The sequence below is a fragment of the Mobula hypostoma genome, chromosome 8 (assembly GCF_963921235.1).
Source record: "Mobula hypostoma chromosome 8, sMobHyp1.1, whole genome shotgun sequence".
NCBI lineage: Eukaryota > Metazoa > Chordata > Chondrichthyes > Myliobatiformes > Myliobatidae > Mobula > Mobula hypostoma.
This window is the reverse complement of record NC_086104.1, coordinates 48,880,064-48,903,141: the sequence shown is the minus strand read 5'-3', so window position 1 is coordinate 48,903,141 and position 23,078 is coordinate 48,880,064. Positions and strand designations below refer to the sequence as shown.

Below are 23,078 nucleotides of genomic sequence, written 5' to 3'. Positions count from 1 at the left end.
CCTGTAATTAGGCTGGTGTTAAAGTGAGTAGGATATTGGCCCAGAAGGGCCTGTTCCATGCAATATCTGTAAATAATTTATACTAGAAATTCTGCAGTGTGAAATTCTACGGTTTGATTTCCGTAAGAACTTGGAAACACGAAGTGGTGTTACTTCTCCACGTGTTTTTTTAAATAATGTTTTCATAGTTATAATAGGGGAGCACTTATAAATGTATTTATTTTCTCTCTTCAGTTTGCTGATCGTGATTCACTAGAAAGAGTTTCTACTGCACAAAATGAGCTTCATGCACCAGAAGAAACTACAATCTAATTAATATGGGAGAACGGATGGCAGTGGTACAGCGCACAACTAGTAAATGGCACTGAAATAAATATGAAGAGCTGCTAATGGTGCAATGGTTAGAAAAATGTGATAATTTATTAACAGTGACCAATATTTATTAGTAGTTCAAATAATGGACTCATTTTAACTGGTTTCAAGAGCATTAGATTGTTTTAGTCCAGTAAAATTAATATTTTTGCAAAATAAATGATTAGAAGTTTGATTAGTTTGGACAAATCATTTCTACAGAAGATTTAAACTGGACCACATTTCCATTTTTATATATAAAAATGTATGAGAGCCAAGTAACTTGAACATCTTTGCCAGTCTTGTATATGGACTTTCTGCTTAAGTGTTATTTTTAATCGTTACTTTACCAGTGTCTGGTAATTTTCCAAATGTAAGCACACTGTATTTTTGACATTCTCATTACTTTTTAAAAAAGAATTGCTTTGTTTTTCTTAGTTATTGCTCTTGGGCATGTTGGATGAGTTCTGAGAACGGGTCAGTGTTCTGAAAAGTGAGGGAGAATTCAGTCTCCTGAAAATGTAAACGCTAGCCTTCTTAATGTTCAAAGAAGAATTTAGTTTTTTAAGTTAAATTGTGTATAAATAGCTCTTGCACAATTTGTAACATCCTTAAAAGCAATTTCCATGGAAATGCAATTGATACTTGTTAAGTAGTCAAAACTGTAATGTGCTCAGCAGTAACTCACACAAATTTGATATGTTTGTAATACATGGTTATATATATCAGCCGAGAGTTTGAACTTTCCGTTTTTATCCATAGTCATGCTATGGATATCAACTAGTATATATGTGAAAATATTAGTGGACAAAAGTTATTCATACACTTCACTTTGCACTTAATTCACATTCACAGGAATGAATACAGTAGGTTTAAGTTTCACAGGTGATATTCTATCCTGAACTTCATAAGAAGCTTGAGAGTAAAATTGTAAAGTTTGTTGTCTAGTGCAGTCTATGTACTGTAAGCCCCCAAATGTTGGGGGTAACAAATATCTGTTCATCACAATAGTTGTGCCTTTATTATTGATATGAAAAGATGCAACGGATTTTAACTATGTAGGTGCATTAAATTCTAAGAACTGTATAGGATCTAAATGATTAACCTCATGTAAGATCATTAGTCCACCAGATGGTACTGTATATATTGGCAATGTAGAACCAAAGTTATTAATTATGTACCTATCCTTTCCTCATACGTTGTTAATCTCAGTCAGAGCGTCTGTAAAGTTGGAGACAATTCTGGTTATCCACTTGCAAATACTCATAGTTCTGTCACTTTACCAGATGATAACCATGAAATTATAAAACCTGTCACTGTGGAGTGCACATAGTTGTGGTTACTTTGGTTCATGTTTCACATATCTGTATATAATTGTATCATTTTCTTCATCATGTGATTTTAATACACAATGAAATTTTTATTTTGCACACAGTGGTTTGTGTGTTCTTTTTTTCCTGTCACTCTCTCCTTCCTTCTCCAGATAGCTTTGCTGGAATCAGGAAATTTTGTCGGGAATTGATAGTGCTTTTATAATGCTATGGTATATTTAGGCATTTGAAAAGAAAATGGGTGAGCCTGAAACTTCAACGGTTGTTTGATGAGGGAATTTGTATGAACAGCAATTAAGGCACCATAATCAGTATTTTAAAGCTGCTGCTTAATCTGGTTTTGAAGTTCTATATTTCAATTTGAAATGAGAAGAGATTAAACCTTTTACATGAACTCTGGGAAGGACTAGCTTGTGAATATTTTTGCGCTGTCCTTTCACCTTTGGGAATGGATTCCAAACATACCCTGACTGAGGAATGAAAATCTCACTTGGAGGTTCTGTCGATGTCTTGAGAACTAACTGTGTTGTCTCCAGCACAGGATTTGGATCAGGTCCGTATGACAAAGTTGGCAGAAATTAGAAAATCAAGTTGATCAGTAAAAGAAGTGGCAAGAAGAAATGTGTACTCGTGATTTGGATTTTGGTCATTGTAGGGTAAATTTATTCTGTTACTTTCAAAATTGAAATGTGAATTTAAAATGTTGCTGGAAATGGTATTAACATAATAGAAGAAATTAGTTAGGAGTGTGAGATCTTAAAATGCTTGGGTCACCATGAAGCTTATTTCTCATCACACCACCTAAGGCAGAATTTAGTTGTAGAGTTTAGGAGTTTTTGCAGGTCTGCTCTGCTGGATGTCATCAGCCAGTGCTCCTGAAAGCTCTGTTTTGTCACTGGATTAACCTAAATTTTTGTAATCCATGACTCACTGGAACTATAAATATTTTTAAATCACAGGTCAGGAAGCAACTGAAGTATGGGGAATGTGTCCCTGATACCGGTGGTTAGCGGTAAGACTACGTTGTAGTTTGTGTATTATTAAACATTAGAAATATTGATTGAACCCATGGCAGATAATTAAACCATATTGATACTGTACCTGTCCTTTGAAGGTTTCCTGGGTTTTCTAGTGAGTGCATGGGAGGTGTTAAAGCATCTTTGAATATTAGGTAATTGATAAGCTAAGTTAGTGTTACTCCCAAGTCTCTATTGGATATATAAAAACTCTAAATTTTGCCATAGTTTTTTTTTCAGGCTACAGTTTCTAATAGAGTATATTGAAAAGCTTTATTTGCTTACTGGATAGCTAATGTGTTTGGGATCTTTTTCTTTTTCATCTAACCATTTTTTTCTATTTCCTATTGATTATTTTTGGAAGCCCAACTGTCTTTTCACTTTTTGCCTAGGTAGACATTATACAAACCTCGGCACTTAAATTATCTTGCTACTGCTGTGCTTGCTTCCTATGTTCTCAGCAGGTATATATTTTCAGCCAGCAGGGTAGTAATTGTTGTAGTATATCCTCTTTAAGCAAGGGCACACTGTAGAAACATAGTTGACTGAATGACAAACTAGTGCAAATCAGAATTCAACTCCAGTCTTTATTTCTACCCTGGCTGTGCTATTCGGATCGCAATCATTGATAAACATCACAAGTGTATTTATGTCACATGCTGAGCCATTTTTCATTATGAAATATTCTTTGTAATTGTGGTAAGTAGGGCAGATCAGCTAACAAATTATATTTCATTTGCATCTGAGACCCAAAATCTGCCCTGAATAGCTTGAACCAAAACGCTGGATCAGGCAACATCTGTTGGAAGGGAAGAAAGGAAGTGTCAGTGTTTAGGATTTAAACCCTACATCATGATTAAGAAGGAGGAGAAAGCTGGTATAAAGAAAGGGGTGTGATGAGACGGGCTAGAGGTGATTAGTGGACCTGCAGTAAGTGGGGTGAAAACTGACAGATCGAGGGGTAAGAGTAAGGAGACAGGCAGTTGGCCTTAGGGATGACTGGCCCAACCAACAAATCAAGAAACTACGTTATATCATTCACATAATTTAATTTGTCTTAATTGTTGTAACTACTGATGGCTCAACTGGCCACTAACATAGAATCACAAGTACTAGCAAACAAGGATGCCAATTGCTCAATGCCCATATCATTAAAAACTCTGGCTATTTAATTACCTTGTTTCCTGGTAGTGATTAGTAGCCTTGCAGGTCACAGCTCTCCCAGATTTCTGACTCTTCAACCCTTTCAGGCAGAGAGGTACTCACTGTTTTAAACAAAAGCTTTTTCCTTGCATCTAATCCTACTATCAGTTGATTATCCAGCCTCCATTTAAAATTACCTCTACCTGAAATCTTATTTTTATTCCAACTTAATGCTTTCTCTTGGATCCCATGAGTGTTTAATTTCCTGATTATTCTGATATGTTCTTCAGAACTTTGTCAAAAACTTTTACTATGTTCCAGCCATCCTTGTTAATCTCCATAAAGATCTATCTTCCTCTTCTGTTGATTAACAAGCTCCTCTTGTGGTGATTTAGGCCCTGTCCCAGAATTATTTCCAACACTTTTGGCCACACTCTGTTCCTAACAGAACCTTTTCTGTTTCCTGCCACATGGTTTACTTTGAAATTGTGAATTTAATGCTATTGTTTGATCCATTTTCAGCAATAGCATTATACGTTATGAAAATTGCATAATCTGTCTAATCACTGAGATAGCGTATCTGTGGTCAAGATTGCACACAATTTGAATATGTATTTTGACTGAAAAAAGATGCTACAATATGTGACAAATAGAATATGAATCTAGCTCATTTCAGCATTACTAGATGTCTATTTCTAAATATTTCTTCAGCTAACTGGCATTTGTCAATTTGATTTGGGGGGGGTGGGGGAGCTAAAGAAATCACTGTCCTAATCATGTTTGTAATTTAAATTATCATTTGAGTGTTTTTATAAGTTCACTCTTTAAGAAAAAAATGAGACATATTTCAGTAGTTATGTTTAATGTTTATTGTGGTTGGTTCAAGATACTTCCATAACTTGTAATGGGGAATTTTATTCATAATTATTACAGCAGTGTACTGGAGCAGCAAGGTAGACTGACGCTGTAGGAGCAACTGTTGAAAAGTATTGCGTGAGAGGATCTAAAGGTATAATATTTACTGAATGGCAGGGTAATGTTTGTTAATTATGTTCTGTCTGATGGAATGTTTCAATATATATTCTGAGCTTAAGAGCACTGGTCTGAGTAGAGTTTGCTGCTAAATATAGCAAGTTATCAGATTTGAGAGTAGTTTTCAGAGATTCATTTTCCTCTGATGCCATTCCTGTTCTCTATTTGTTTAATCACTAAGAAAATAAATAAATCTGTTTGTTTATTTTGTACTTTCAATTGTCATTTCATTGGTTTCAGTTAACAGAATCTTATTGAATAGGAGTGGCCATTTCTACTCCCTGATATCTTTTTCATAATTAACTATTTTTTTCTTTTACAACAATATAATTTTTTTCTAAACTATCAGTTAATATGGTCCCACTCCCTTTTTGGATAACTATTTCCTTCTGGTCCAAATGTTACCATGCGCTTGTGTCCCCATGGTTATTCACTCACAGTAGAACCTACATCAAGAACGATTAATCATTATCAGTTTTTCCCCCTTTGCCTAGATTTAAGGAGGGAAAAAAGGGTGCTCTTACCTGGAGGTATTGGTCAGGTTTAAATTTTAGTAGCCATTACTACCAATAGTTAATTGTGTACAAATCGCAGATGTCTTGTTTTGAGTTGTGCAGTTTTGGCCTTAAGTTTTCATTATTAGAGAAAAGAAAATGTTACTGATGAGGAAAAAATGCAGCAGGGATGAATTGATGGCTATTTTTATTAATGGTACAATTATTGCAAGTTGTTGGTTTTGATGAAATGCTATGAGAACAAAATAGAACTTGCACTGGTGTCTTCAGTTTACCCTTGCCTATGTATAAATGCATCCATATTTCCTGATCTTAGCTATGCTATTGGAGAACCATTTGGAACTTGGTACAATTCACTTTTTTCCCTTTATCCTACCATCCCATGAAAATGTGAACATGCCATTGTTTCCCTAAAATTTTTAGTTTTCTGTCAATATGTCAGTTGGACCCAAGTCCTACATTCAAAGAAATTGTACTTTTCCATTCCTTTTTTTTGTAGATAGATGGTATGTACTAAAAGGATGGTTTACATCCTATTCGTTACTCAGACTTCCGATAATACTTCAAAATAAGTTGTAATCCTTGATTGTAGGAATCATTTTGTAGAACTATAGAAGAATGCTTGAGTGGTTTATCATTAAGCTAGTTGTTATTTTTAAGTAATTTTTCCCCTTAACTAGTTAATCATTTTGTTATACTTGTGTGTCTATACACTCCAACTTGAAGAGTTTTGGTACCCTTTTATTGGGTCTCATTTAAAGATTTTGAACTTGCATAATTGTTAATATTGTAATGCAATGATTGTATTATGTATGTATATGTGTGGTTGTTATACACAATATCTTCAAGTGGTTTTCTTCTTTGCCTACAATGATCAGCTTAAAATGCCCAGCTTGGTAAGATTTTACATTTTGTGGCTACACACTCTTAAAAAGGACATCTTACTCGGCATATAATGGGTATATTATCATTGTTTAAAATTACCTTATGTGGAATAAATTGATCCAGCAAACACCATTAGGCTATGAAAATGTTCCCCATTAAATGAACATTTTCCACAACCAAGGTGCCTTGGTTGACTGTAATATGGAAATGTTGAATCATCATTGTCGATTACAATTATTTCTTAATAGATTTTTAATTCAGTGAGGTATTAAAAGTTGCTGATATACTTCATGAATTCTCCTTAATCAATTTAATGTTATCTTTTGTCGACTAGGTATTTCCAATGGTGTTTTTCTATAGTATTGCCCCTGTTTGAAAAACTACTGAATTTTTTTCCTCTCTTGCAAACACTGAATGTTATGTCTAAGGATTCGTTTAGCTGAATATTGACAATTGTTTTACACAACTGTTCAACAGTAAGTTGACATATTTGCTGTACCTGACATAGTTTAAACAAATACTTCAACACTAATTAAGAGCTAGCTTAAAAGTTCAATGACTTTTTTAATCTGTATGACAAAATTCTATTTTTTTAGACTTGTAGAACTATGTATCAGTATAGTTTACAAAGCAAAGCAGATAATTTATTAATTTGTTACATGTTGAACCTCGTGTCTCAGAACTGTTGTATCCTCAACTATGTACATGGTCTCAGACAGCGTGTTTAAGATGATTCAGATATCTTCTTTCCATATTTAAGCTGTTTAACGTTGTGTCTGTATCTGATGTAATTTAATATGTTTGCTTGCACCTATCTGTCAATGTTTTTTACTAATCTGGATAGATGAAAATGGATTGTGCATGTATTCAAAGTATGAACAATTTGAAGATCAATGTAATTTGTGCTGTTTTTTGGGAGGGAAACCATGGTGACTTTGACAGAAAAATCTTAGTGAACTCTGGAGAAGATTTAAGGTTTTTCAATAGTTACCCATTGTGCATTTAAAACTTTGTAACCCTTTCAGAAGGGATTTCATTCATTGGATGAGTCATTGCAGTGAATGGTGTTTTTCCAATGTATATATTTACTTCATTGTAACTTGAAAATAATAGTTGCTGAAATGATGGTGCTTTTGAATGTCAGTGCTCAAGCAAATTCGGTCTCCATTAGGTTATCCTTGCACTGCGTTGGATGTCTGATGTCATGAGAGCAATTTTGCTTGCATTGGATGGATTTAATTCAGTAATGTGTCAATTTGCTCAGCTTTTGTAATTTCTATATTGCTTACTTTTCATGTTAAAAGTATGTGGTTTCTATTGATCCCACGTTTTTGGTTTGCATTAATTTTACACTGAGAGTCATCTAAACTAAACACCAGTCTTTTTAACAAGCAGTCATTTCTTCCCAGTTAATTTGAACTGAGAAAAAAGAACCACCCAAAATAAACATTTGGTGACTTCCCTGAATTTAAGATGCTGCTTTTGTTTAAATAATGAACCCACCTTTTTCAAAAGCAGTTGGCTATTTAAAAAAAAGTTTATTTGCTCTATTCTGGAATGGAAATATTACTTTGCTCTTGTAAGAAGGGGAGCAAAGAGTGGGGATTTTTTTTGTGGTAAAGTTGTGTTCGTGTGGATTTTCTGTCAAAGTTGCTTGAGTTGAAGATAGAGTTTCAACACAAGTGTTTAGGTTATTTCTGTTTTATTGCCTTCTATGCGCTTTTGATAGGTTTTCTGGAGTGCAAATCACCCTATTGTATGGCTTATGGTAATAATCCTACATCTTGATTGCAACTCAAGTGTAATAGATTTTATCTGACAGGTAATCTGAACCTTCTTTCATGCTTATTGGTACCCAATCTTTGAGCAGCAAAGCTCTAAATCATTAGAATGTAATGGACATCAGTACAGGGAGGATGCCATGAGTATGCTATATAAAAATGCTTTCCAGGATTCTGAAAGTACCATTTGGTTCTTCAACTTTGGGTGGAGAGTTTCTTCCATGTGAACATTTAAATCATTTATCTGATTTAGCACTGTGAACAAACTGTGTATAACAACTGAATATCTAGTTTTCTTTGCTTCTATGTGTAATTAAGTTCTATTGTGTGTATATTGTATAATCTCTTATTTTGCTTAAAACATTTCAAAATAAAATGTCGATATTAAACAGCCTCTTGTGTATTATTGGAATGCCCTTTAGTTCAGGGTTGTTTTGAATGGTTTGGGGTGTACTTGCATCAAAGGAATTTATCTTCTATGCAGAAGATTGATTTTTGATTTATCTTTATCTTTCTGATGTAACAGATTTCATTGTTTAGTGAAAGACCTGGTATTTGTTTTGCGATTGTTGAATAATCAAGTACTTCATCATTTTCAAATAGATCAAATTTTGTTAATGTAATATTTAATTGTAGGCTGTTTACTGAAAATGACTTTATGCACATTTGAATTAAATTAGCTTCATTTTGTTACTAGACTATATCCATGTATTCCAGCATATTACATATTACATGGAAGGAGGTTGTTCAGCTCATGTAGGATAGGAGTTTCAAACTAGAGCAGTCTTCCAGAGTGACTGAGACTGAGTGTAATGGCTCAGTAGGTAGTACAGTCAAAGCCACTATTGTATTACAAATCAAATAGTCTTGTGGAAACCAATGGGACAGTAGTTCATAAATGTTTGCACCTTGCCAGAAATTTATTAAAGTTACCCTGTAAACTCTTTACATGTGTCCTTTAGAATATCAGAATTTGGACTTCACTCCATAAACATTCTGTTCTTTAAAAATACCTGAAATAATAACTTGTTAAAAGTTTTAGTTGTAGTCCTTTGTCTGTTTGAATCACTCTTGTGACAAAGCTTAATGGGCAAATGAATAGAGGATAACGTCATAAGGTTCCCCATTTAACAAACATTTGTAAAACTGAATTCCAGACACTGATCTATCTTTAGTTGTTCCCTCTGGGTAATGTGAACAACTGGAAGGTGTCACCTTGGCTCTAATGACAGATAAAATGGCCCCGATAAAAGTCTGTTCTCCTACCCTAGTGCCGGACTTGTACATAATTTAGGACAGCATTCCAAAATGCTACCTAGTGTTTATTTCATTGCCAATTAAACAGATTGCTTTTCAACACCATTTTTTTGTTTGCAATTAAAGGCCGTCTCCCTATGTAAGATTTATAGGAATAAAGCAGCACCCACTGAGGCTAATCTAGGCAATCTCATTCAAATCTTACTTGCTCACTGATACCTGTGCATTTTGTACTGACCTCACAACAGGTCTCTTCAGAATACATATGGTTGAGAGTTACCAAAAAAATTGCTGCACACTCTCTGTGTGTCAGTGTCTGGAGGCAAGGGATTTCAGTGGAGACACTGCATCAGGGCTGAGTGTAGAGGGAAAATTGCCAATTGAAGGAGGTAGGAGGGATCAAGAAAGGGTTAATGGATAGAAGCAGATGAGGTGGGGAATAATGGGTAGATGGAGCCAGGTGGGAGATTTGAGAGAGACTGGAAGGTAATAAGTGGAACCAGATAAGGGATGAATGATGGGTAGATGGGGAAGAATAGGAAGTGTAGACTAAGGGAGAATAAACCCAAATGAGTAGGTGTGTTGGGTAATGAGTAGATACAATCAGGTGGGAAGGCTACCAAGTCAGATATGAGGGTTGGTTGGGTAGAAAAGGAGTGAAAGGGCTTAGGTGGACTCTGAAAGGACACAGTGTGTGTGGACTTAACTGAAAATGGAAAATTCATGTTGTATCATAGGAGGTGTTCTAATTTGTGTTTGGGCTCACTCACCGAGTGTGGAGCTTGTATGGGAATGGGAAAGAGCTTAAAAGGTCATGCAGTCAAGAATTCAAGATGGCCAGTATGGATGGAGTACAGCTGCTTCATACAACAATTGCCCATTGTTCAGTCTTGCTGATGGTGAGGAGCAACACTGGGAACACAGAATGAAATAGATGAGGCTCGGGGAAGTGTAGCTGATTGACTGCCTCATCTTTAGGTCCTGGACACCGGTAAGGGATGTGGTGGAGGAAAAGTTTTGCACCTACCATTGGAGGGGGTGAGGGAAGTCACAGGGACTTCTGAGTTCCAGATTCTGACCTCAGCAGTCTCTTGTGTCACCACTTGGATTAGGATTCTTGCTATCCATAAGTTCATTGTCGATGATTGCATTGACAAGATGACCATAATAAAATCCAAGCCATATGGTAACATCTTCCCTTATGTTTACACTTTCCCTATTGTTTGTTTTCTACAAGTGAGGGAATCTGGGTGAGAGGGGAAAGATTTAAAGGGGACATGAGGGGCAACTTTTTTCACAGTGTGGTGGGTAGAAGATGTGGCAGAGTTGGGTACAATTATGATGTTTAAAAGCTATTTGGATAGGTACATAGGTAAATGTTTAGAGAAATAATCAAAGTTGAAATACATTTATCATCGAAGACTTCATACTTTATACAACCTGGAGACCCGCTACAAAACAAAGAAACCCAATCGAACCCATTAAGACAAAGGATTGTCAAACACCCAAAGTGCAGAGAAAAACGGGGAGAAAAGCATGCAAACAATGAAAGTGAGCAAATAGCATTCAGAACTGAGGTTCGCAAAAGTGAGTTCATACTGTGACTGTTGTACTGCACAACCACAGTTTGGTGCAGAGATGAGTAAACCATGCAGAGTAACGAGTTGAAGTTCAGAGTGGAGACGAGTAAACCTCATGGAGCAGCAGTTTGAATTGGACCATGCCTCACCTCAGGCTCCGATGCCCTATTCTTTTCAATTTGGCCTGGCATTTAAATTGTCTCGACTTTGCTCTTGGATCTGGGCCCTGCTACTTCGATACGTTCTTGGGCCAGTGCTCTGCCATCTCAGTTTGGCCCGAATAGGAACCAAACACAGGCAAATGGGACTAATTCTGGTAGATACCTGGTTGGCATAGGTGATTTGGGCTGAAAGGCCTGCTTCTTTACTGCATAGCGCTCTGATAATTAATCAGCTACTGGGTAGAAGGCAGTTCTAACAACATCCCTATTCTCTATATTGCCTGTGACACCATTTGTGTGAAAGAAAACACTGAAGCATCCCGAACCATATGTCATCTTCAAGTGGTGAACTGATAATCCATCTTTGCTTCCTCCTGAGATTCTATTACAGAATCCAACCAAGTCATTCAACCGCACAATATCAAATGTCTGACAGCACTGGATATAGTAAATGCTTTGCTACCAGACAACCTTGCAGCTGCAGTACCGAAGAGTTGTACAATAGATCTCGCTACACCTTTAACCAAGCTATTTCAGTACAGTTACAATACTGGTATGTCCCTAACAGTGTGAAAAATTGCCCAGATATACTACGTTCACAGAGCAAGACAAATCCAATCCAGCCAATTACTCAACAAGAAAATCTGCAGAAGCTGGAGATCCAAGCAACATACACAAAATACTGGAGGAACTCAGCAGGCCAGGCAAATTCTATGGAAAAGAGTATACAATTGCCGCTTTGGGCCGAGACCCTCCATCAAGACTGGAGAAAAAAGATGAGAGTTAGAGCAAGAAGGTGGAAAAGGAGAGGAAGGGCGGTAGAGATCATAGAGAGAGAGAGAGAGAGAGCAGTGAGAGAGGATTTCACTGAGCTCCCATCAAAGGGACGATTTCCTCCCTAACCCCCACCTTCTTGCTTTAACCTCATCTTTTTTTTCCAGCCCTGATGAAGGGTTTCAGCCTGAAATGTTGACTGTTTACACATCCATAGATGCTGTCTGGCCTGCTGAGTTCCTCCAGTATTTTGTATGTGTTGCTAGCCAGTTACTGTCTGTGTGTCTACATCCAGTCATCAGAAACTGTTGGTGTGTCATTAGCACTTGCTTTCCAATGCTCGATTTGGATTTCACCTGGACCACGTGGCTACAGAACTCTGGCCAAAGAGGTGAGAGTGACTTACCAAGACAATATTGACTGAATATGTCTTGAGGTGCCCTAGTAAAAGTGAAGTCAACAGACAGCAAAGGGAAAAGATTCCAGTGGTTGGCGTCATATCTTGCACAAAGATGACTATAATTGATGGAGTCTGTCATCTCAGCCTCAAGACTTCACTCGCAGAGTTGCTCAAACTTTGTCCTCATTCAACCCATCAGCATCTGTTTCACCAACAGCATTGTTTCTGTTAAGAGGTCTGAAGCTGGGAAGTTCACTGATGATTCCATAACCTTTTTTATACCAGTTTTAGTTTTCTATGTCTTTAACTGGGACAGCTTTGGCATAAGAGAAAACTTCACCCACTGTCAGTACTCAAGTGACAGAGTGTCGTCTGAGCTTTGGTCATCACTGAGACCTTTGCATCAGATCCAACTGAGCGTGCAGATAGGCAGGGACAGTGAATCAAACAGACCAGCAGTGGGTCAGGTCCAGATCCTTTCTCTGATAATTAGCAAATGTTCCATTACCTTACTTTCAAATGCAAGTTTATCCTCTTTGAAAAGGCGCTCTAGCATAACTTCCCTGCAAGCATAAAATATTCTCAGTGTGTATTCTTCTCCCACTTCAGTTTTCTTTTTTCAGTTTGTTCTAACTTTGTCTCCATGAGATGCTTATTATAGTTGGCCCAGATTCTCATTTGATCAGAAGCCTCCACAGGCATTTCATTCATGAAGGAATTCTAAGTAAGACAGGTCGTAGTTTTGGAGACAATATAATGCTCAAGGACTTGAGAGAAAGCGAGGACTGTCATTTGCAAGAAAGTGGGAAGGGGGAGCTTGAGAGTATTTTCAACAAGGGATGATGGTCGATTTAAAGGAATGGAGGATATAGAGAGAACTTGATCAAACAGAATCATTTGCATAACAGCTGAGGTACGGGTCAGGAGGTCACTGGATTTGCGGAAGGCCAAAGAAGCAGACAAGTCCTAAGGACATACTTGAGAACAGGGTAGTGTTGAGGAGAGAGTGTCATACATCACAGTGTTACAATCTGTGGACTTGAGAGAGGTAAAGGAAACAATCTATGTTTCTTGCACGAAGTGAAAGGGAATGAAATTTAAGGTTATTTGTAGTTTTTAAAAAAATACTCAGGTTATCAAGCTGACCCTGAAATGATGAATAGTTCTGCAACAAGAACTAGGATATTTGATTCTTTTTATGATCTAGCCAAATCTGGAAGTTAGTAGCTAAACCAATAACCTGTAACATCCATTCAAATTTGCATGCGCACATGGAATCAAGAGAAGAGGATGTAATAGTTTAAATGGAAACTTCATAATCTTAAGTAGAAATGAATGCTTCATTTGGAAAAAGATCCTGGCGATTGTAGGGATGACTTACAGCAGATCGAAAAGCTTGAGCATATAGACGTTGAGAAAGAGGATGTGCTGGAGATTTTGAAAAGTATCAAGTTGGATAAGTCTCCGGGACCAGATGAGATGTACCCCAGGCTACTGTAGGAGGCAAGGGAGGAGATCGCTGAGCCTCTGGCAATGATCTTTGCATCATCAATGGGGACAGGAGAGGTTCTGGAGGATTGGAGGGTTGCAGATGTTGTTCCCTTATTTAAGAAAAGGAGTAGAGATAGCCCAGGAAATTATAGACCAGTGAGTCTTACTTCAGTGGTTGGTAAGTTGATGGAAAAGATCTTGAGAGGCAGGATTTATGAACATTTGGAGAGGCATAATATGATTATGAATAGTCAGCATGGCTTTGTCAAAGGCAGGTAGTGAATTACAAGCCTGGTTGAATTTTTTGATGATGTGACTAAATACGTTGATGAAGGTAGAGCAGCAGATATAGTGTATATGGATTTCAGCAAGGCATTCGATAAGATATCTCATGCAAGGGTTATTGAGAAAGCAAGGAGGCATGGGATCCAAGTGGACCTTGCTTTGTGGATCCAGAATTGGCTTGCCCACAGAAGGCAAAGAGTGGTTGTAGACGGGTCATATTCTGCATGGAGGTCGGTGACCAGTGGTGTGCCTCAGGGATCTGTTCTGGGACCCCTTCTCTTTGCGATTTTTATAAATGACCTGGATGAGGAAGTGGAGGGATTGGTTAGTAAATTTGCTGATGACACAAAGGTTGGGGGTGTTATGGATAGTGTGGAGGGCTGTCAGAGGTTACAGCAGGACTTTGATAGGATGCAAAACTGGGCTGAGAAGTGGCAGGTGGAGTTCAACCCAGATAAGTGTGAAGTGGTTCATTTTGGTAGGTCAAATATGATGGCAGAATATAGCATTAATGGGCAAGACTCTTCGCAGTGTGGAGGATCAGAGGGATCTTAGGGTCCCTGTCCATAGGACAGGACACTCAAAGCTGCTGTGCAGGTTGACAGTGGTTAAGAAGGCATATGGTGCATTGACTTCATCAACCTTGGGATTGAGTTTAAGAGCTGAGAGGTAATGTTACAGTTTTGTAGGACCCTGGTCAGACCCCACTTGGAGAACTGTGCTCAGTTCTGGTCACCTCACTACAGGAAGGATGTGGAAACTATAGAAAGGGCGCAGAGGAGATTTACAAGGATGTTGCCTGCATTAGGGAGCATGCCTTATGATAATAGGTTGAGTGAACTTGGCCTTTTCTGCTTGGAGCGGTGGAGGATTAGAGGTGTGCAAGATGATGAGAGGCATTGATCGTGTGGATAGTCAGAGACTTTTTCCCAGGGCTGAAATGGCTAACATGAGAGGTCACAATTTTAAGGTGCTTGGACGTAGGTATAGAGGAGATGTCAGGGGTTAGTTTTTTACACAGAGAATGGTGAGTGCGTGGAATGGGCTGCCAGTGATGGTGGTGGAGGCAGATGTAATAGGGTCTTTTAAGAGACTACTGGACAGGTACATGGAGCTTAGAAAAATAAGGGGCTATGGGTAACCCTAGGTAATTTCTAAAGTAAGTATATGTTCGGCACAGTATTGTGGGCCGAAGGGCCTGTATTGTGCTGTAGGTTTTCTATGAACTTGGAAAGGAACCTACAGATACAGGTGGTCCCATTTCCCTTATATTTTGTGGGTAGAGGTTGCAGATTTGGGAGGAATCCTCAGAATAGTGTGGGTGAATAACAGCAGTGCATATCATAGATGACACATATGAGAGTCCGTATGTGCCACTGGTGGAGGGAATGCACAGTTAGTTAGTTTGACGGGGTGCTAATGAGCACACAGCATTGTCCTGAATCTTACCAAGCTTCAGTGTGCTATTGGTACTGCACTAATTCAACTATGGAGTATTCCATTCCACTCAAAATGTATGGACATTGGAAAGGCCTTAGGCCCCAGGATACACAGGCTTAAGCCTGCTTTTGCAGCCATTGTATTTATTTGACTGTTCCATCTGTGTTGCTGGTCAATGGTGATCCTGGAATTTTGATGTAGGAGCACTTGGCAATGGTAATATTAATGAATGTCAAAGATAGGTGATTATACTTCTGTTGGAGATGGCTACTGCCTTGATTTATGAAAGCAAAAGGACCAACTCTGAGAATGAAAGAAATAGGAGCTGGTGCAGGCCTCTCCTTCCACCTCAGCTGCGGACTCTGCCACAGGACAGAGGGTAGAGGGAACATATACATAGAATAGTAGAGCACAGTACAGGCCCTTCGGCCCACAATGTTGTGCCGACCCTCAAACCCTGCCTCCCCTATAACCCCACACCTTAACTTCCTCCATATACCTGCCTAGTAGTCTCTTAAACTTCACTAGTGTATCTGCCTCCACCACTGACTCAGGCAGTGCATTCCACGCACCAACCAGTCTCTGAGTAAAAAACCTTCCTCTAATATCCCCCTTGAACTTCCCACCCCTTACCTTAAAGCCATGTCCTCTTTTTGAGCAATGATGCCCTGGGGAAGAGACGCTGGCTATCCACTCTATCTATTCCTCTTATTATCTTGTACATCTCTATCATGTCTCCTCTCATCCTCCTTCTCCCCAAAGAGTAAAGCCCTAGCTCCCTTAATCTCTGATCATAATGCATACTCTCTAAACCAGGCAGCATCCTGGTAAATCTCCTCTGTACCCTTTCCAATGCTTCCACATCCTTCCTATAGTAAGGCAACCAGAACTGGACACAGTACTCCAGATGTGACCTAACCAGAGTTTTATAGAGCTGCATCATTACCTCGCGACTCTTAAACTCTATCCCTTGACTTATGAAAGCTAACACCCCATAAGCTTTAACTACCCTATCTAACTGTGAGGCAACTTTCAGGGATCTGTGGACATGTACCCCCAGATTCCTCTGCTCCTCCACACTACCAAGTATCCTGCCATTTACTTTGTACTCTACCTTGGAGTTTGTCCTTCCAAAGTGTACCACCTCACACTTCTCTGGGTTGAACGCCACCTGCCACTTCTCAGCCCACTGCTGCATCCCATCAATGTCTCTCTGCAATCTTCGACAACCCTCTACACTATCTACAACACCACCAACCTTTGTGTCATCTGCAAACTTGCCAACCCACCGTTCTACCCCCACATCCAGGTTGTTAATAAAAATCACAAAAAGTAGAGGTCCCAGAACCGATCCTTGTGGGACACCACTAGTCACAACGCTCCAATCTGAATGTACTCCCTCCACCACGACCCTCTGCCTTCCGCAGGCAAGCCAATTCTGAATCCACCTGGTGAAACTTCCCTGGATCCCATGCCTTCTGACTTTCTGAATAAGTCTACTGTGTGGAACCTTGTCAAATGCCTTACTAAAATCCATGTAGATCACATCCACTGCACTACCCTCATCTATATGCCTGGTCACCTCCTCAAAGAACTCTATCAGGCTTGTCAGACACGATCTGCCCTTCACAAAGCCATGCTGACTGTCCCTGATCAGACCATGATTCTCTAAATGTCCATAGATCCAATCTCTAAGGATCTTTTCCAACAGCTTTCCCACCACAGACATAAGGCTCACTGGTCTATAATTACCCGGACTATCCCTACTACCTTTTTTGAACAAGGGGACAACATTTGCCTCCCTCCAATCCTCCGGTACCATTCATGTAGACAACGAGGATATAAAGATCCTAGCCAGAGACTCAGCAATCTCTTCCCTTGCCTTGTGGAGCAGCCTGGGGAATATTCCGTCAGGCCCCAGAGACTTATCCGTCCTAATGTATTTTAACAACTCCAACACTTCCTCTCCCTTAATATCAACATGCTCCAGAACATCAACCTCACTCATATTGTCCTCACCGTCATCAAGTTCCCTCTCATTGGTGAATACCAAAGAGAAGTATTCATTAAGGACCTTGCTCACTTCCACAGCCTCCAGGCACATCTTCCCATCTTTATCTCTAATCGGTCCTATCTTCACTCCTGTCATCCTTTTGTTCTTCACATAATTGAAGAATGCCTTGGGATTTTCCTTTACCCTACCACCAAGACCTTCTCATGCCTCCTTCTTGCTCTTCTCAGCCCCTTCTTAAGCTCCTTTCTTGCTACCCTATATTCCTCAATAGATCCATCTTCCTAAACCTCATGCATGCTGCCTTCTACCACCCGACTAGATGTTCCACCTCACTTGTCACCCATGGTTCCTTCACCCTACCATTCTTTATTTTCCTCAGCAACACTTACAGTACATTGTCTCATCGTTTCAACTGATGCTGCCCAACCTACTGAATTCCTCCAGCATACTGTAAGTGTTGCTTTGATCCCAGCATCTGCAGATTATTTTGTGTTTACGGTTCTTTATTTTCCTCACCGGGACAAATTTATCCCTAACATCCTGCAAGAGATCCCTAAACATCAACTACATGTTCTTAGTACATTTCCCTGCAAAAACATCATCCCAATTCACTCCCGCAAGTTCTAGCCTTACAGCCTCATAATTTGCCCTTCCCCAATTAAAAATCTTCCTGTCCTCTCTGATTCTATCCTTTTCCATGATAATGCTAAAGGCCAGGGAGTGGTGGTCACTGTCCCCCAGATGTTCACCCACTGAGAGATCTGTGACCTGACGCGGTTCGTTACCTAATACTAGATCTAGTATGGCATTCCCCCTGGTCGGCCTGTCAACATACTGTGACAGGAATCCGTCCTGGACACACTTAACAAACTCTGCCCCATCCAAACCCTTGGAACTAATCAGATGCCAATCAATATTAGGGAAGTTAAAGTCACCCATGATAACAACCCAGTTATTTTTGCACCTTTCCAAAATCTGCCTCCCAATCTGCTCCTCGGTATCTCTGCTGCTATCAGGGGGCCTATAGAATACTCCCAACAGAGTAACTGCTCCCTTCCTGTTCCTGACTTTCACCCATACTGACTCAAAAGAGGATCCTGCTACGTTACTCACCCTTTCTGTAGCTGTAATAGTATCCCTGACCAGTAATGCCACCCCTCCTCCACTTTTTCTGCCCTCTCTATCCCTTTTAAAGAACTGAAATCCAGGAATATTGAGAATTTATTCCTGCCCTGGTGCCAGCCAAGTCTCTGTAATGGCCACTACGTCATAATTCCATGATATAAAGACATGAGAGGGGTGCTGGCTGGCAGGCAGAATCAGGTAAGGTGGGGTGTAATGAGCAGAGTTAAGAGGCAAGGGCTGGTGGCTGAGATGTGGAACAGGTGAGGTGGGGATAATGCAGAGGCTGATGGGTGAGAGTAGAAATAGCTAAGGGGGAAAACAAAAAAAAAGACAGATTGAACCTGATGGGAGGAGGTAGAGTGAAAGGCTAGAAGGTCAACAAACACAAGAAAATCTGCAGTTGCTGGAAATCTAAGCAACACACACAAAATGCTGGAGGAACTCAGCAGGCCAGGCAGCATCTATGGAAAATAGTAAACAGTCCACATTTCAGGCCGAGACCCTTCATCAAGGCTGGAAGGTGATGTAGAACCAAATAAGGGAGAAATGATGGGCAGACAAAACCGGATGGAGAGGGTTAAGAAGTGTAGGCCAAGGGAGGAAACCACGTGGATAGGAGTGTGAGACTTGGGCAGATGGAAATGAGCAAGGTGAACAAAGGGAGAAAGAGCCAAGAAATATCAAATATCCCTCTGCCTCCATAAATGCTCCTTAGCCCAGTGAGTTCCTCCAGAGTTCTTTATGCTCCTGATTTCAGCATCTGCAGCCACCTGCCTCTACCTAGCTGACCACCATCTTTTAACTAGTGGGGCCATGTACTAGCACCCAATTATGTGGGAGTCATTCCAGGATCCATAGAATTTTGAATGAGTCTACTTTGTCTACAGCCATATCTTTCAAAGCTCTGGGATGTAAATCATATAGTCCTTGTAATTTGCCAGCTTTCAGTCTCTAGTATTTTGTAATAATACTAATTTCTTTTAATCCTTCAGTTCCACATTCTCATTTGAGTTTCTGATGTACCTGGTGAGTTTTTCTTATAAATTCATTCAGTAGGTTAGGGTGCTCATTGAGATGAAGGAGATCTCAATCTTGGACCAAGGTAGGTTGAGTGATCTCCTTCACCACAGTTAATTACTGATCAAAGAACATTGTTTTTTTTTGAAGGGCATAATTTTCTACTGAGTTGAAATTCTCTTCAAAATCCCATTAATATTAAGTCTGTGGATGTTCTCATGGAGAATTATAGAAGGCATTTGATAAGGTTCCACACATGAAATAAAAGCACACGGAAAAGGTGACAACACTGAGTTAGTGCAGAGGTGGGAGATGAGTTGGGATTATAGATACACCACTTGGCAGGCTCTGGCAGTGGTATTCTACCAGGTACCTAGAAAGACCCCATAGTTTTTCAACAGTTGTTACAGAATTTAGTTGAAGGATGAATGAGCCAAATACCAAAAATCATTTTCATTATGGAATTAATTTGCAGATAGGAATAAAAAGTTACAAAGAGACAGACAGATTAAGTTATGGCAGAGTTCAAGGTATGGCCTTTTTAAATCCAAACGTTATCCTAAACCATAAGTAGCCAAGAGGTCCAGTGGAAAGAGCTAGTTATAGGTTCTTGCACAAACAAATCATGGATACACTTATTTTTACATAAGATCAATCAGAAGTTCTGTAGCAGTGCAATCTGCCTTGAGTCTTCATCTTGATTGACTGTATAACTACAGGTGTACAAACTTCTGTTTAGATGGACAGTACAGATACAGATGCATAAAACTCTGTTTACAGCTATTGGAGAACGGAGTTCCATTTAGAGAGTTAGTACAGCTACCGCTACACAAAGTTCTGCTTAGGTTGTAGCTTGGGTACTGCATTTAGCTCAGTCACGTCAAAGACTATATTGAATCACTGGTGTAGATTCATTGGAATGTGACTGCGGATAAAGGGGTTAAATCATGAGAAAGGTTGTACAGAATGGGCTTGTATTCTTTTGAGTAAACAAGATTAAGTAGTGAACTAATTTGAGAGTTGAAGATGATTAAAAGATTTAACAGATTATTTGCCCCGATGGCAAATTCAGAACAAGACAGTAAGATTAAAACAACTCAGAGAAAATAGTGAAAACACTTTGCTGCCTTAGCTGCTTCAGTGAAAAGATCATTTTTCAGATCAATAACATTTCCTCTGCTTTGATAGAGGTCAGTGGCCTGAAACAGTAACCTTCACAGACTGCCTGTCATTTGGTTTTAAATCAGGCTACACTTCTTTATTAAAAGGGTAGTGGACATGTTAAAGATCACCCAGTGTATGCCAGAGTGGATTTGATTCAAAAAACAATATCCATGGCTCTGAGGTCTTTTAGTGCTGGCAAGTTTGACTGTTTATAGAGCACACTACCACTTAGTATTGAAACCTATGATTTTCTCAAACGAAGGGTCTCGGCCTGAAACGTCGACTGTACCTCTTCCTAGAGATGCTGCCTGACCTGCTGCGTTCACCAGCAACTTTGATGTGTGTTGTCTTCTCAAATTAATGCTCCATGAAATGAAGTTGTCTAACCAAGGTTAAATTTGCAGGGTTATTTTGAGTGATCTTTTTTTTTGAGTGCCATACTCTGCCAGAGCCTCGGCAACCACTTTTCAAGTGGTTGTCTTGGAGGAAAGATTCTGTGAGTGGTCCCCCATGTCCTTCTCACAGTGCAGTTTTTTTTTTACGAGGCCGAGTTGCGAGCTCGACACTCGAAAAGCGTGCCCGGGAGCGGCCCGACTGGACTCGAACTCGCGAACCTTCGCCCCGTAGTCCGGCCCCTGATGTCACTGCGCCACCAGCTGGTCTTACTGAAGAGATTTCTGTATTTGCATTCTAGATCATGTTGCTCCTCATTCTTACTTATGTTCTTTTCTTTTAATAATTCCCATATTTTGAACTAGAAATTATCTCATAATTATATCGTGGGTCAAAGAGAGACAGAATCAGAACCTTCAGCCTATTGACTCCATGCTAATCATCAACCATTTATTAATCTTCCCATATTCCTGTCAATTCCCTTCAAATTCTATTATGCAGCTGCACATTACAGTAGACCTGTATGTCTTTGGGATGTGGGAGGAAATCTGATCTCTGGGGGTAAACTTATACGGTCAGAATCAGGTTTATTATCACTGATGAGTGTCATACTTTGCAGAAGCAGTACAGTGCAAGATATTAAATATCACCATAAATTACAATAAGAATATATAAAAAATAAATAAATAGTGGAAAGAGCGAGCACAATAGTCAGGTTGTGTTCATCTGTTCATGGGCTGTTCAGAAATCTGATGGCAGAAGGGAGGAAGCTGTTTCTAAAATGTTGAGTGTGTGTCTTCAGGATAATTGAAACCTCCCTGAATATAATACTCAGAAGAGGGCACGTCCTGAATGGTGAGAATCCTTCATGATGGGTATTGTCTTCTTCAGGCACTGCCTTTTGAAGATGTCCTGAGTGGTGGGGAGACTCGTTCCTGTGGTGGATCTGGCTGGGTCTGCAGCTCTTTCCCAATAGTGCCTCCGTACCAGATGGTGATGTCACCAGTAGGAATGTGAAACAACTGATGAAAAGCAAATTCTTGTGACTCACCGTATGTATCATGTTTGAGGAACCGTGCTGAGAATGGACCTTGGAGCTGACCTGTGGGAATACTCTCGATGCCTCAAGTCTTAGGTGACGTGCTGGATCTCCTCAAACTCCTAATCACAGGGAGAATATGCAGACTCCAGGTAGGCAACACCCACGTTCAACATTGAAAGCAGATTTTTGTCACTGAGAGGCAGGCGAGCGCTCTACCAGCTCATTGCTATGCCATCCACAATAACAAAATTATTTTAACATTTAAATGCACAAGTCAGCTTATTTTTTATAATGGTTCCTCGGCAATGATAGGAAATTAACTGGCTGTCACCATCACTGCCCTCCCCTCTTATTTGATGTATTTGCAAATTTAGAAATGAAAACATTAAACAATATTGTTATGCCAAACTAATTAAACTGCCTAACGAAACTAAACACTTCTGCATCCTCCATATCCCTCCATTCACTGCATATTCATGTGCCTATCTTAGAACCTCTTAAATACCTCAATCATATTTACCAGCACTACCACCCTGCCAGTGCAATCCAGGTACTCACTACTCTGTGTAGCAGATCTTCCTCTACACATCTCCCTTGAACTTATCGCCTTTCATCTTAAATGCAGCTCTTTAGGTGTTTGGACCCTGGGGAAAAGGTACTGTTTGTCTATTCTATTTATACTTCTCATAATCTTATAAAATTTATCATGTCTCTCCTCAGCCACTGCCAGTCCAGGGAAAACAACCCAAATTTATTCAGCCTCTCCTTTCAGCACATGCCCTTTGACTCAGGCATCATCCTGGTAAACCACTACTGCATCTACTCTGAAACCTCCACGTCCTTCCTGTAATGCAGTGACTAAAGTGCATTTATTGATTCCA

General features: G+C 39.6%; 1 protein-coding gene across 10 annotated transcripts in view; it reads left to right on the top strand.

Moving 5' to 3' along the window:
- flvcr1 (FLVCR choline and heme transporter 1) overlaps positions 1-8,462 on the top strand; it is a 40,986-nt gene extending 32,524 nt beyond the window's left edge. For 4 of the 10 annotated variants that reach the window (XR_010018928.1, XR_010018926.1, XR_010018920.1 and 1 more), the window contains exon 10: positions 235-8,462. Coding sequence is in view for 1 of the 10 variants with exons in the window: in XM_063055806.1 (XP_062911876.1) it covers positions 235-312 (78 nt within the window). In the remaining 9 variants the exon portion in view is untranslated. The remainder of the gene's footprint in view (positions 1-234) is intronic. The other 6 variants (XR_010018929.1, XR_010018927.1, XR_010018922.1 and 3 more) reach the window with 4 other exon arrangements.
- The last annotated feature ends 14,616 nt before the right edge of the window (positions 8,463-23,078 follow it).